At 40.2% G+C, this 13,203-nt stretch overlaps 1 protein-coding gene across 3 annotated transcripts in view; it reads right to left on the reverse strand.

The window, feature by feature from the left end:
- The window catches only part of LOC124145136 (dynein axonemal heavy chain 2-like), a 104,673-nt gene extending 95,150 nt beyond the window's left edge, over positions 1-9,523 (reverse strand). For 2 of the 3 annotated variants that reach the window (XM_048390533.1, XM_048390531.1), the window contains exons 1-5: positions 9,389-9,523; positions 5,806-6,005; positions 4,700-4,821; positions 2,774-3,122; positions 1,443-1,607 (exon numbers count right to left, since the gene is read on the reverse strand). In XM_048390533.1, the coding sequence (XP_048246490.1) occupies positions 1,443-1,607; positions 2,774-3,122; positions 4,700-4,821; positions 5,806-5,995 (826 nt within the window). In that variant the 5' untranslated portion in view covers positions 5,996-6,005; positions 9,389-9,523. The remainder of the gene's footprint in view (positions 1-1,442; positions 1,608-2,773; positions 3,123-4,699; positions 4,822-5,805; positions 6,006-9,388) is intronic. The other variant, XM_048390532.1, reaches the window with a different exon arrangement.
- Between the last annotated feature and the right edge of the window lie 3,680 nt (positions 9,524-13,203).

The following is a 13,203-nucleotide window of genomic DNA, read 5'->3' on the forward strand; positions in this document are numbered from 1 at the left end:
CCATCCCCATCAATACATGCATTATTCCACCATCCTTACCAACCAACCAACACATTATTCCACCATCCTTATCAACCCACACATTCCCACCATCCCCATCAATACATGCATTATTCCACCATCCTTACCAACCAACACATTATTCCACCATCCTTATCAACCCACACATTATCCCACCATCCTTATCAACCCATGCATTATCCCACCATCCCCATCAATACAAGCATTATTCCACCATCCTTATCAACCCACACATTATCCCACCATCCCCATCAATACATGCATTATTCCACCATCCTTACCAACCAACCAACACATTATTCCACCATCCTTATCAACCCACACATTATCCCACCATCCCCATCAATACATGCATTATTCCACCATCCTTACCAACCAACCAACACATTATTCCACCATCCTTATCAACCCACACATTATCCCACCATCCCCATCAATACATGCATTATTCCACCATCCTTACCAACCAACACATTATTCCACCATCCTTATCAACCCACACATTATCCCACCATCCCCATCAATACATGCATTATTCTACCATCCTTATAAACCAACACATTATTCCACCATCCATATCAACCCACACATTATCCCACCATCCTTATCAATACAGGCATTATTCCTGATTGCAGGTTAAATATGAAAGTGCTCAGTTCATGATGGAGTTACAACAATTCAGGGTTTGGCTTGACAAATTGGTTTACAGATCAACTGAACAAACAATGTGGAATATGAGTAAATTATTGAGAAAAGAAAGATCCAAGAAGGTGAGTACAGGAAGTGAAATCATATTTTTCCATTTTGTTCTGTTTATTTAATCTCATTCACTCGTCTACAAGCTGTACCAACCTAGTATACATTATTCCACAAAGCACGCATGCATTATTCCACTAAACTTATAAATAAATTGATTATTCCACAACATTTATCAACTCATGCATTATTCCAACATCCTAATCAACCCATGCATTATTTGTTTGTATGTTTATTTGTTTATTTCTTGTTTAACACTGAGCTCAGCAATAATCCAGCTATATGATGGCGGTCTGTAAATAATCAAGTCTGGGACAGATAATCTAGTAATTGACATCATGAGCATCGATCCACGCAATTGGAATATGATAACAAGCATCAACTAAGTCAGTGAACCTGACCACCCAATCCTGTTAGTCGCTTCTTAAGCCTTTTTCGAAAAGAATGGGTTGCCGGAGACCTATTCTAACCCGGATCTTCACGGGTCCATGCATTATTTCACCACCCTTATCAATACATGCACTATCCCACTATCCCCATCAATACACTCATTATGCCACCATCCTTATCAACCCACGCATTATTTCACCATCGTTATCAACCCATGCATAATATCACCATCCTTATCAACCCATGCATTATTCCACCAACTCATCACTACTTACTCTCCAACCTCTGTACCAGCTCCTTGTTCTTGGCAGCCACATCTGGGGGAATCCGCATCCCCTCTGTGGGGATGTACAGGACCGTCTTCCCCTCCAGCTTCCACCGTGTGTCCGTCAGGTTGGCCAGGAACTTGTGCAGTTGGGCCGAGAAATCGTTCTTAATACCTGCGCCTAGTTCAGGAAATTTCCCACTGACCAGTTCTTCTTTCCAGAAATATATGAACCTTTATTAGCTCAGAGCTTGTTTATGGAAAGACATTTCAGATCTCAATCAAACTTAAAAGCTCACAGGGTAATAAATATACAGGGTACAAGATGCTTAATATGTATGTATTTGTACACGAATATTTCAAAGTAACTGTAAGTTTTGACCCTTCCATTTGGACCCAGCTGAGTGAAAGCAGTCATCTTGACATTCAGTCCAGGGGAGATAACTCTTACACTGCTATGAGACTGGTTTTGGGGAGATCGACTGTTATGTACATGCTGATGGCCAGTGGCCGAAATTATGTAAAAAGGTTAAAGAGTTCTTGTCCTGTATTAGTCAGCGTTAAAAGTTTCAGATCTGGGAGGTCCCTAGATGCAAATACCATAGCAACCTCAAGGATCCAGGATCATCATAATTTTGAACACTGCCAGGTATTGTCGGGCATGTGACTGAGTCAGTGGAGTTCAGAATCTAGAATAAATCAAGACTGATATTGTCCTTTCATACTTTGAAGCGGTGGGACAATTCATGATGCGTAGAGAATCTTACCCACATGTTTTTTATAGGAAACAAACCAACACACAGTGATAAAGAGTTTAAAACTCTGAGGCTTGCCTGAGTTTGTCACGTGACATTACTCATAGCAGATATTAGTGTTATTGTTTGGACTAGTATGAGCACAGCTAACTAGACTGAAAGAATTTTTTCAAGACTCAGGTTTCGGACAAATGGCTAAAGTCACAGATTTATCACCAAACTCATTTGGCTGCCTCTTACCCTCAGTATACTAGGGACCTATTCTGACCCAGAATCCCGCCAGGGAGCACCATAAGGTTTCTTTGTTTGTTTATTTAACGCCGCACTCAGCAATATTCCAGCTATATGACGGCGGTCTGTAAATAATCGAGTCTGGACCTGACAATCCAGTGATTGACATCATGAGTATCAATCTACTCAATATATGATGACATGCATCAACCAAGTCAGCAGGCTGACCACACAATCCCGTTAGTCGCCTCTTGCAGCAAGCATAGGTTGCTGAGACCTATTCTAACCCAGAATCCCCACCTGGGAACACCACTTTAAACATGCTGCACACTGCCTTATGTGAAAGCAAGGATACTGTCTGGCCAGGAAGTGTTCTCGAAGAAGATGGGAGCGTATATTCCCATCATGAGTCGGAGGAGACTTTCTATGTGTGCTCCCTTCACTGTTCCATATTGCACATTCTTTAACAAATTGTCAGAGTTCAGCTCCCTCACAGAGCCAGTTTTGATGAAATAGGTCAACTGTTCCACATTAAAAGCTGGTAGGCTATGCTCCATGCAGAATCCTTTGAACTGGTCATGGTAAGCGACCAGGAACTTTGTAGCAGGATCCTCAATGAACTTCTGTAGTATCACCTCATGGGTATCTGTCCACCAATCATCCTTCCAGTTGCAGAGCGTGATGCGGTCCCTCATCATCTGCACCTAGACGACAGTATTGAGTGAGTGAGTGAATGTTACTTACAGTAAACTACGGTTAAAACGAAATCAAAGGGACCACTAATTTTAATTTTTTATAACCGTAGATCGTTTTAAGCATTTCGACTGAATTTCCTCACTCTTGTCGTCACGTTTTAAAGACAGAATATATTCACTTCAAAGGCTTATCCTAATCACGTTTTTACTATTGTTCATTGACGGAGTAGAATGAGGAGTCAGTACTTAATCCAGTTAAACACATGCCTGTAAGTGTAATTGTTTATTGCCTCTTTGAACAGCCGTGTGTGGTCGTGGGTTTTTTAATAGCCTGATTGGTGACACGTGAGCAACTCAGAGACTAACAGTTCATTAAAAACATAAGCATTGTTGTTGACAGTGTGCACACGGGACCACAAAGTGAGTTCGCGATATCCGCTATATCCGTAATAATCATGTTCCTTATATCCATCAATTTTATGTGATAAAATATGCAGTCAAGGACCGAAAAAACACTTCGTCACATCCGTCAGTTCATTATAAGCAAGTTTGCTATAAACATGGTTTACTGTGTAAAAGGTCAATTCATAACGTGCCTGGTTCCATTCAACCAGTGAATGCTCATGGCGCTAGTAACTATTATCACATATACTCGTGGAAATGAAAAAGGGAACACCTAGTTTTAGACACAGTAAAATGATATAATGGAAACAAACACATCTCAACATTTGATTCTGACATGTGTTGACTTTGTGTGCACTCTATTTCAAATGGACTGACAGTAAAACTTAGCTCACTATAATTTTCATTGTTCCCTTACTCATTTCCATCAGTATACATTGTCATTTAATAGGTAACACTACATACAGGCGGCTTACACATTTATGTATTTGCCACTTTCAATAAACTTGAAACAAAACATAAATAAATGATGATGATGATGATGATGAAATACATATTCATATCAAACCTTATCCATGTCCTTAAGCATGCTCATGGTGCTACATAATGGACAGGTGTGCCCCCAAAGTACATTATCAACTCCCTTGGGAGTTTACCCCTAAATCGTTCATGATGAATTTCCATCAGTATTTGTATCAATGATATGAGGCATTTGCATGTGCAATATCCCTAACATAGTCTCGGTCACATCACAGGGATTGAAATAACCAGGTCCGTACTACACCCCAAAGGGCTTACATGGCTTGTCAATGCATTTTGAATGGGAGATCATAAGCCAGGAGGTAAGAAATTAGAGTTACCTCCCTTAGTGCCAGCTAGTTATCTGCTTGACTAGCTTTCATGTGACAATGTCTTCACATGCAAATAGACACATTTTATCATTTAATTTTATGGTATATGATAAAAAGAATATTGTAAAGCAGTTTTCATGTCATATCCCATATCAACCCTCAATTCAAGGGATGTCTTCAAGAATTTAAGTACCGTATATGATTAAAAGTTTCTAACATTTGGACTACACCATGGGCCGATTGACCTAAATCCTCAATTTTGAAGACCGAGGGACAATAACAAGTCTTCTGATCTTTGATTATGCAGCACCCCATGGAAGCTAAAACACTCACAACACTTATTTGATCAGTCTCGGGTTCATGGACACTGACAGCAAGCTCTCCATCATCGTCTACAGCAACCAGACTTCCATTTGCCGCCTCGCCTGCATCGACTGGTTCCAGAGTCCCATCTGCTGTGAAGAAAATAATAATAACAACAACAATAATAACAATAGGTCATGAATATTGCGCCATATCTCTACACTACACAGGCGTGCTTTTACATTACTATTACCCCAGTCAATGGATTGTACACACAATTTTCATTCTCAGCTCCCTGGGGTGTATATAAAACACATGCGCACAATCACTGGGTGAGTCAGACCAGGGCAGGTCAGCTTAATGTCGGCGGGACAGTCTCTGTGGCCTAAAGGGTGGGCGAATCTGCCCAGAGAACGGTAGGTCGACGGTTTGATCCCCTCGCCTCGTTTCACTAAATACTTTCAATGATGGTACTTGTTGTTACCCAATCTGGCTCTCGGCATCAAAGGGCTAAAAGAAGTACCGGTCGGCTCAAAGTCAGTATAATGTGCTTAAGTCTGGTATCCAACTGCAGCATGGTATCTCTGTGGGCTAGCACTATAAAGAGGCACAAATCTGGACTAGAACAAGCAGCCACACACACACACATGCATTCATGTCCCTATAAAAAGGCAATTATCTTGAATGTGATGTCAATCCCCATATAAACCTGGCCAGACTTAATGGAGAAGGAAAACCAATCATTCAGATCTTTACCACTTTGCACAGGTATGGTGCTCATAAACCACAAGGCATGAATACTATTCAGGGCGAATTCAAACCTATTATCACAGATTCCTGACACACCTAAGGGAGGCAACTCTACACAGCTTTACATGAGTGAGAGACTCATGCCTCTACAATTACAGGAATATCCCCTAAAAAAATAATCAGAATTGATGAGTAAAGACCTGACTGCATCTTCAGATCCATAGTCAATGGTAAACAATTCTTAAATCATTGTAAATATCAATAACTGCAAAAGCAAATAAATATAAAGTACTTGTGCATCCATATGCCATTTAAGGATTTGAATTCCTTGTTTGAAACAAAACTTGGTGATGGGTACAGCAACAATGACATTGCGTGACACTTACTGGCTCCAGCATCTTGATCTGGGCTTCCGTTGACTGCTCCAGACACAGATTCTACTGGCAGAGGTGTGTTGCTCTTGGAGCCTTTAGGTGTGCTTGCTTTGGAACTGCGTGGCGTACCAGTCTTGGAGCCGGGCTTGGATCCTGCCTTAGAGCCAGCCCGTGAACTTGCTTTTGATCCTTTTCCAGACATTTTGTTTACTCTGCAAAAAATATGATTAATTTGTTTTGTTTGAATGATATCAGAAAGAAAAACCTTGGCAACTCCTTGGAACCACAGAAAATTATGTCAAGTTGAAAATAATTGGAGAGAAGAGAAGTGTTAATACAAGAGTTTATAGTTGATAAGGTAAAGGATATATTTATATATAACTGAGTTATACTGCTACAATGAATTACATGTATTGTTAAGGGACTTTAAAAGAGGTGAGGCTCAAATATATATACCGTATACCTCTTTTAAACTCCCTTAACAATACATGACCACAGGCTTAATGATGTTATCAAGCTAGACGCCTCAAAGATGTTGTTTGGCGAATTAAGCCACACAAGGTTAGAAATTAAATGAAAACCTCAAAACTTACTTTTTCACTACTAATGCAAATTATAGTCAAACTTGATCTGATGGTAACTTTGCATCAGAACATGCGTATGTACCGATGATGTATCGGCTGCTGTTTGTTTGAGAGGTTGCTACTCTATTATGCTGATGTAGTAACATATAATGCATTTTTGAACAATCAACCTTCATCAAAGTTAGTGAAAATTTAGGCTGCAAAATAAAACGAAGAAAATTCACATGTTTGTGGGTCATTGCCATGGCAAAATTCTAATGCCAAATGGAAAGCTGAGAGTAAATAATGTCACGTCAAGACAGTACGACTGCCAAATGAAAAAAGTACATATGACCTTTTTTTCAGCATGTAAGTAATCATATAGGTCCTTATAACAAGCTTCTCTAAAAAACATGACCCCCTGATTGTGACCACACCATAACCTTCCAGTCTGTAATGTCATGTGACTGATCATGTTGTGCATTTGTTTTTAACTTGGCTCGAAATCAAGCGATTGACTCGTCTTCCTTGGAAAGGGATAATCACTGTTGAATTGAAAAGACATGGTCATTTGACCATCCAAGTGTTAACAGAAATGTTCTCAAAGATCAGATTTACTTTTAGTGTTTTGGGATTGTTAGACGCGTAATCAGAAATACTTCTTAGGGCTTAAAAACACAGAACACCAGCATAAAGTAATGAGACCATAAAAATAATAGTGATTCAGTAAAGGTCCTTGCAAAACTACATTTGGTATAATTATGCCTCAAAGTGAAATTGACCAATGCGAGAGCAGAAGTACTTACCCCACATGAGCCCATATATATATATAGCCTGCAATCTCGGGGTATCGCGGTACTTGTCATGTACGCTAAACGGAACAAAATGCACTCACTAACCTTTATGATTATTAGTGTTCTCTATATCAGATATCATTTATTTGATCAAACAAAGCATATTTTACTGATAAAAGTTCATTATTTAGATTAGTAGCTCCGAGTAAAACCTGGGCCTCGCGCTGTTTGACAAGGGAGATAACTCCATCGTATCGCGGTACAGAGAAAAGTTGTGTATGGAGGTCCGAATTGGACAAAAAGAGGACATAATTCTTCCAACCACTTGGTATGATCATGCCAGACATCAGTGATTTGTCCAGACAAGTACAAAGACAGCACAAGTAAAATTCTAAATGTGTTATCAGCAATAGGTATTCAATGCATATTTACCGAAAAGTAAGAGAAAAATATTTTTATAAGTCAACAACAAAATATCAGAAATGATATTCTAAGATTGTTTATAAAAAAAATTGGATGACAATAATTTGTCACAAAATGGAAAAATGTTAAAAGTCAACAATAAATATGTAAAAAGCACTCCTTGTATGCCCAAAGTATGTTTATATCTTTTGGTTACTAGTGAAGAACGTATTTCTGAGTTTGGCATTATGGCCCTTATGATCTCCCAATAGATTCTGGGCACAGAGCGGGAAAAAATGTGCAGACCACGTAACTTCCGTTACCTTATCAGTCGCCATGAATATGCATATGATCTAGTTCAGGTCGATAGAGAAAGTTTACTTGGGGAACTGCGGGTTATATCGTTGGTCATTGATAGATGGGGGGTAAGGCAATATTAAAAAAGATGCCATAAGTAAGTATCAACACATTTATAACTCCTTACTTACAGCAGACGGAACATTCCGAGGAAATTGAAATTGTTTATGAAGTGAGCACTTCCTGGTTACTGATTTGCATTAGTAGACAACTGCTAAGAGGCGTGTCCCGTGTGAACTACCGGAAATCACAAATGCCGCGATACGATGAATGCCGCGGTACCATAGGGTCCGAGGATACTCAGTAAAAATCCAAGGTTGCTGTTACCGACCTAATATGAGACGGTATACAGTCAGTAAAAGCCATTCTGGATTTTCCAAAACCCACCTCACATATTTCACATGAAAATCCTTGTACAGAAATTTGTGAATTCAACACTGTTTTGTGTTTTTATATCATTAATTGTGATGTACAAAGACATTCATTTTTTGAGTAACCTTGTTCGTGACTTTATTAATAAAAATTGTAGAGACAAAAAGCTCACAATGGAGGTCACTGATTTACAAAGGTTTCTGATAACATGAGCGCAGTTTTATGATAATTCTATCCATTTCAGCTATAATACTTGTTTAAACGTTCACATTTAGTGCATTATATATTCCATTTAACGCTTGTGTTAACATGAAAGCGTTGTATTAGCATAGGGCCTATGCCATATCTCCTGTCAGGCTTTGAAGATGTTATTGCTGATAGAATGTTGGTGAAATGTTAGAGAGCTTGGCCCATATGATATGGAGGTCAAAGAAGATTTCACTCCTAATCCAAGAAGATCGATCTGGTACACTACAATGAATTATTTTTGGCAAGAATCCCTCTCGATTCCATCTATATTAGACAATAGACAGACAACATGATACTCTATTTCTATTTCTGTTTGGTGAACATATTCAGAAAACTTCAATGCAGGCTAATAACAATAATCATATGACAATGTTTAGGCCTGGCCTACTTCAATGACATCTTTTCAACCATGAAAATGTCTGACAACAGTCAATATTGCTCAGAAAAATACTGTTTTAATGTTTGAGGGGAAATAATGAACTCATTAACGCGTGTCAATTGCGTTTTCGATAAGGTGTAGAAATACGGTTATTCGTCGTTTCTCTAAAAATCATTTCACACGTTCACTACTACTAGGATATCATTGAGACGAATAAGTTCTGTATATAATTCGACTCAAAGTGTATACAAATAAGTCATAGCTGGGTTCAGTTCTTAAGCCAAACAGTCAACATCTAATAAAAACGATAAAACCAAGTAACTATTAGCCCCAGTGCGTAATTACGATGGTATGCATCATTGTAAGTGATTCAAGTTGCAAGTTCATAACAATCTCGCCAAATCGGTCGGTGCGCGTTCGGGAAATTTCATTGAAAACATACGATATGAGCAACATATAATGCCTGGCACACAACTTACTGTTCATATGTCCTTTAAGTATAGTTTTGGCTTCTATAAATGTGTAAGGACCGAGTTTCAAGCCTTCATGTTGAAATATATCTACAATGTGATCACTCCTGAATCGTCAGGCACTGGACGTTTACCTTGACGACGACCTTCGCCTTGAGCGAGCTCCACGCAGCGAAGTATCCTAACGATTTCGCATACTATCGAGCGCCTACGCAAGGTAGCACGCGGTGAGTTGGAATTTGTCGTATTTGAGAACGTGTACACACAGCTCGCTCGACTCGCCTAGCAGCGGATTAAGCCGAGTGGTCCCGAGTGATTCGCGTATTCCTAAATATTATTTGTAGTGGTTTTGATTGATTGCTGATTATATTGGTACAGTATTAGTAACGGGTTATTTTTTTAATCATAAGGGCAAATTAGCCACACTGTAAAACTATATCCTATATTATTTTCGGAAAGAGGAAACCCCCAAAATGTAAAAAAATAAATATGTACCGCGTTCAAATATGTTTTTCAAATTTCCGACTGAGTAAATATTTAACGCCATATTGGTAATATTTCATCCGTATCGTGACTAGAAGTTATACATTAATAATATATATCTTAACGCTTTGTCATCGATGGACAGTACAATAACTAGAATATCACAGATTCGATAAAACAAAAACTAGTTGAAAACATGCAAAACAATAAATTATCAGTAAAAACATTATCACATTATAAAATAGGGCTATGGTTAGTGTGACGATGGAGTCACCTCCGTGTCTAGAGCACAATAACAGAGGTTGGGGGAGATATCTCCGAAGAAGAGGGGGTATTGGGTGATTGATTTTTGTTTGACAATTGATTTCTGTAACCTTTTTCTTTCTTTTTTTGAAATTGCCTTGTTCTACATGAATTGTCTGAGTCTCAGCCTGAGAGGTAGAAGATGTTGATTCAGATTGACTGTCACATATATCTGACTAAGTGTCAGACGAAGTTACGACAGGTCGATCAGACCTGACCCACTGAACAGATGAAGAAATGTCAGCAGATTTGGCTACAGCAGCAGAGTAGTTTAGAGTAGAAACGGGTGTTGACTGATTGGCAACAAGCAGCCTGGTGTCGGCATAGCTGGTGTTTCTTTCGCATATTACTTTAAGAATTTTGATTTCTGTTTGTTAAACAGGGCAGAATTTGGATGAGGCCATGTGTTGGCCATTACTGTTTGAACATTTCAAATCTTTAGTACAATCTGTTCTTTCCAGGTTGTCACAATGTTGGCAAACCATGGTTCGGGTGCCGGTTTTTGAAGCATGTCAAATTGTTTTTGACATAACCAGACCAACAAGTAGGTGCTACAAAGCCAAAAGCAAGGGAACTTTGTCGGGGTCTCTCTGTCCAGCCAAAGGAAAACTTCTGCCACGGTCCATTTCTTTTCAGATTCCCCACCCTGTATGTCATCAGCCAAGACAACGTCATCACATCACGAGACTTTCACGAACAATATGAAGCGAAGGATTCTGAACTACGCACGCATGCTACCAGATTCCCCACCCTGTATGTCATCAGCCAAGACAACGTCATCACATCACGAGACTTTCACGAACAATATGAAGCGAAGGATTCTGAACTACGCACGCATGCTACAAGATTCCAACCCTTCATTAGCCAGTTCGAGGTGGTTGCCATCAGCGCGGGCTTCGTCAACACCAGAACTCCATGCAGTGTGTATGGTATCGCCAAGGTTAGAGTAGGTCAAAATTTTGTGGCAGGGATCTCTTGGCGGAAGCTTTGGGTTATTCGTTGAGGGGGTATAGGACTCGTAGATAAGTGCAGGAGAGGGAAAGGAGGGTGGTTACAGATTCAGGATTCAATCTTTTATAAGTTAACAGGGAAAAGGAGAGATTTTCATGGATTGAGAGTTAATTTGGAAGTTGTACGTATCAGATCTGTTGATCTGGAGACTGCAGACAAGATCAGTGTCGGATCTATCTTGGAGTTGGACACTGAGTTCCACAGGACCAATGTTGATGATGTCACACCACAGCATGTCTCGATACATGCATAAAGTCTCACATTGACACAGGGCGTGTGTAAGTAGGTCCTCAGAGAAAACAGCTTCCTTGAACATTTCAGGATCTCCAGAGGGCACATAAATGAACAATGAACGCACACTGTTTCTTAATGTTTGGATGGGCTTTTGCTATGAACCAGGCGGGGTGAGGCTTTCTGTTGGAATGGATTTTCCTGAAATGTTTAAGGACGTGATTGAGAGTTACTCGGGTATTCCATTCCTTCTCTTCATGAATGGATTTCTTTACAATTTTCTTCCAGGAACTTTGCACTGGAAATGTACCACTAACCATGAAAGCATGTAAGAAGGGTAGAAGCAGATACTTCTCCAGAACGTTCCATAAATCCGGGATTGGGCCATGTGCATTGATAGAACGGTTGTTCTTAAAAGCGAAGAGACGAGCTAAGAAGAGCTGTCTGGCTACAAAATGTTGCACAGGTTTCCAAGAAAGAACAATTTCCTTGTGTTGATATGGGATTCCAAAGAATGCCACCCTTTTAGTGTATTACAGACAGAAGCGTTGCGATCTTTCAAGTGAGATTTGTTCACCTTTGGGTAGGTTGGTCCAAAGTTCACAGCCCAAAAGTGCCCGGGCAAGGCTGACAGAACAAATGCAGTCGTGAGTGGATTAAGACCTTTAGAGTGAAACCCAGTCTTAATAAGCATCGTCGTTTAAGATGTTATTTTTGAGCAAGCATTTATTGTTCCCTCCCAAGAACTGAAGTTGGAATTTTGCTCAACGTTTATGTGTTTGTGTTCTTCGCCATGGGGAACTCCATTCCATATAATGGTATGTGATGTTGGACGTGTTTTGACTTATGAAAGGTCATCACACAGAGTGTAGTGGGAAGTGTATGCCTACACTCGAGCTCGCATATCAACCAAAGTCTATCTTCAGATCTCCTAGACCAGCTTTAACATGTACATATACTCTTCACAAAAACGAAACGCAATGCCAGATTTTTGTGAGGTGGGAAAATACATTTATAGGAGGAATCGTACAAGGTACTGAGTTAAAATGTTGTGGAGAGAACACTTGGTGATTGTAGTCATCTCCTGCCCATGGAAGAGACGAGTATGCGAATTCCATTCTGGGGAATGGTAACCCACTCGGCTTGCAATGCAAAAGCAAACTCCTGCAACGTCTGGGGTTGTGGTTGATGTCAGCATAGCCGTCTTTCCAATTCGTCCCACAGGTGCTCTGTCCAGTTCAAATCCAGGGATCTGGAACATCTACATTGTTGTTGTGTAGACAGGCTCTTTTTATCGGTGATGTATGCGTTCGAGCGTTGTTGTGCTGGAATACACCGTCGCTGAGCCAGACATCTCTCCATCGCAGTTGAGGCCATACGAAACCAATGCAGTCGTTGTTGACGATGTTGTCGACTCAATATGCCGTGTCGAGCAGGACGTCTTGTTCATAGACCAGCTGCTCGTAAACGGTTTGGAAGTGTCTGGTCGGAGATTATGCGCAGTCCTGGTATTTGGGATGTGATTGAGGTGTCTGTGGTCGTCATTTCATGTTGGTGGCGCACTTGGATGTTGCGATCTTGGGCGGGGGTGGTTACTCTTAGTCGTCCCGACCTTGGCCGATCACATGTTGACCCATGCTGTTTGGCGCTACATTGAAAACCCTGGCTTCAGCTGATCAGGATTCCCCTGCCTGCAAGCGGCGTATGACGTTGATTCTTTGCACTTCTGTTAATCTTGGCATGTTGTTGAACTGTCACTGCTCGACTTACGCTGATGCCAGGCAATCATAAACCCT

This window comes from Haliotis rufescens, unplaced genomic scaffold (genome assembly GCF_023055435.1).
Source record: "Haliotis rufescens isolate VD_foot unplaced genomic scaffold, xgHalRufe1.0.p SCAF_9, whole genome shotgun sequence".
In the NCBI taxonomy this organism is placed as follows: Eukaryota; Metazoa; Mollusca; class Gastropoda; order Lepetellida; family Haliotidae; genus Haliotis; species Haliotis rufescens.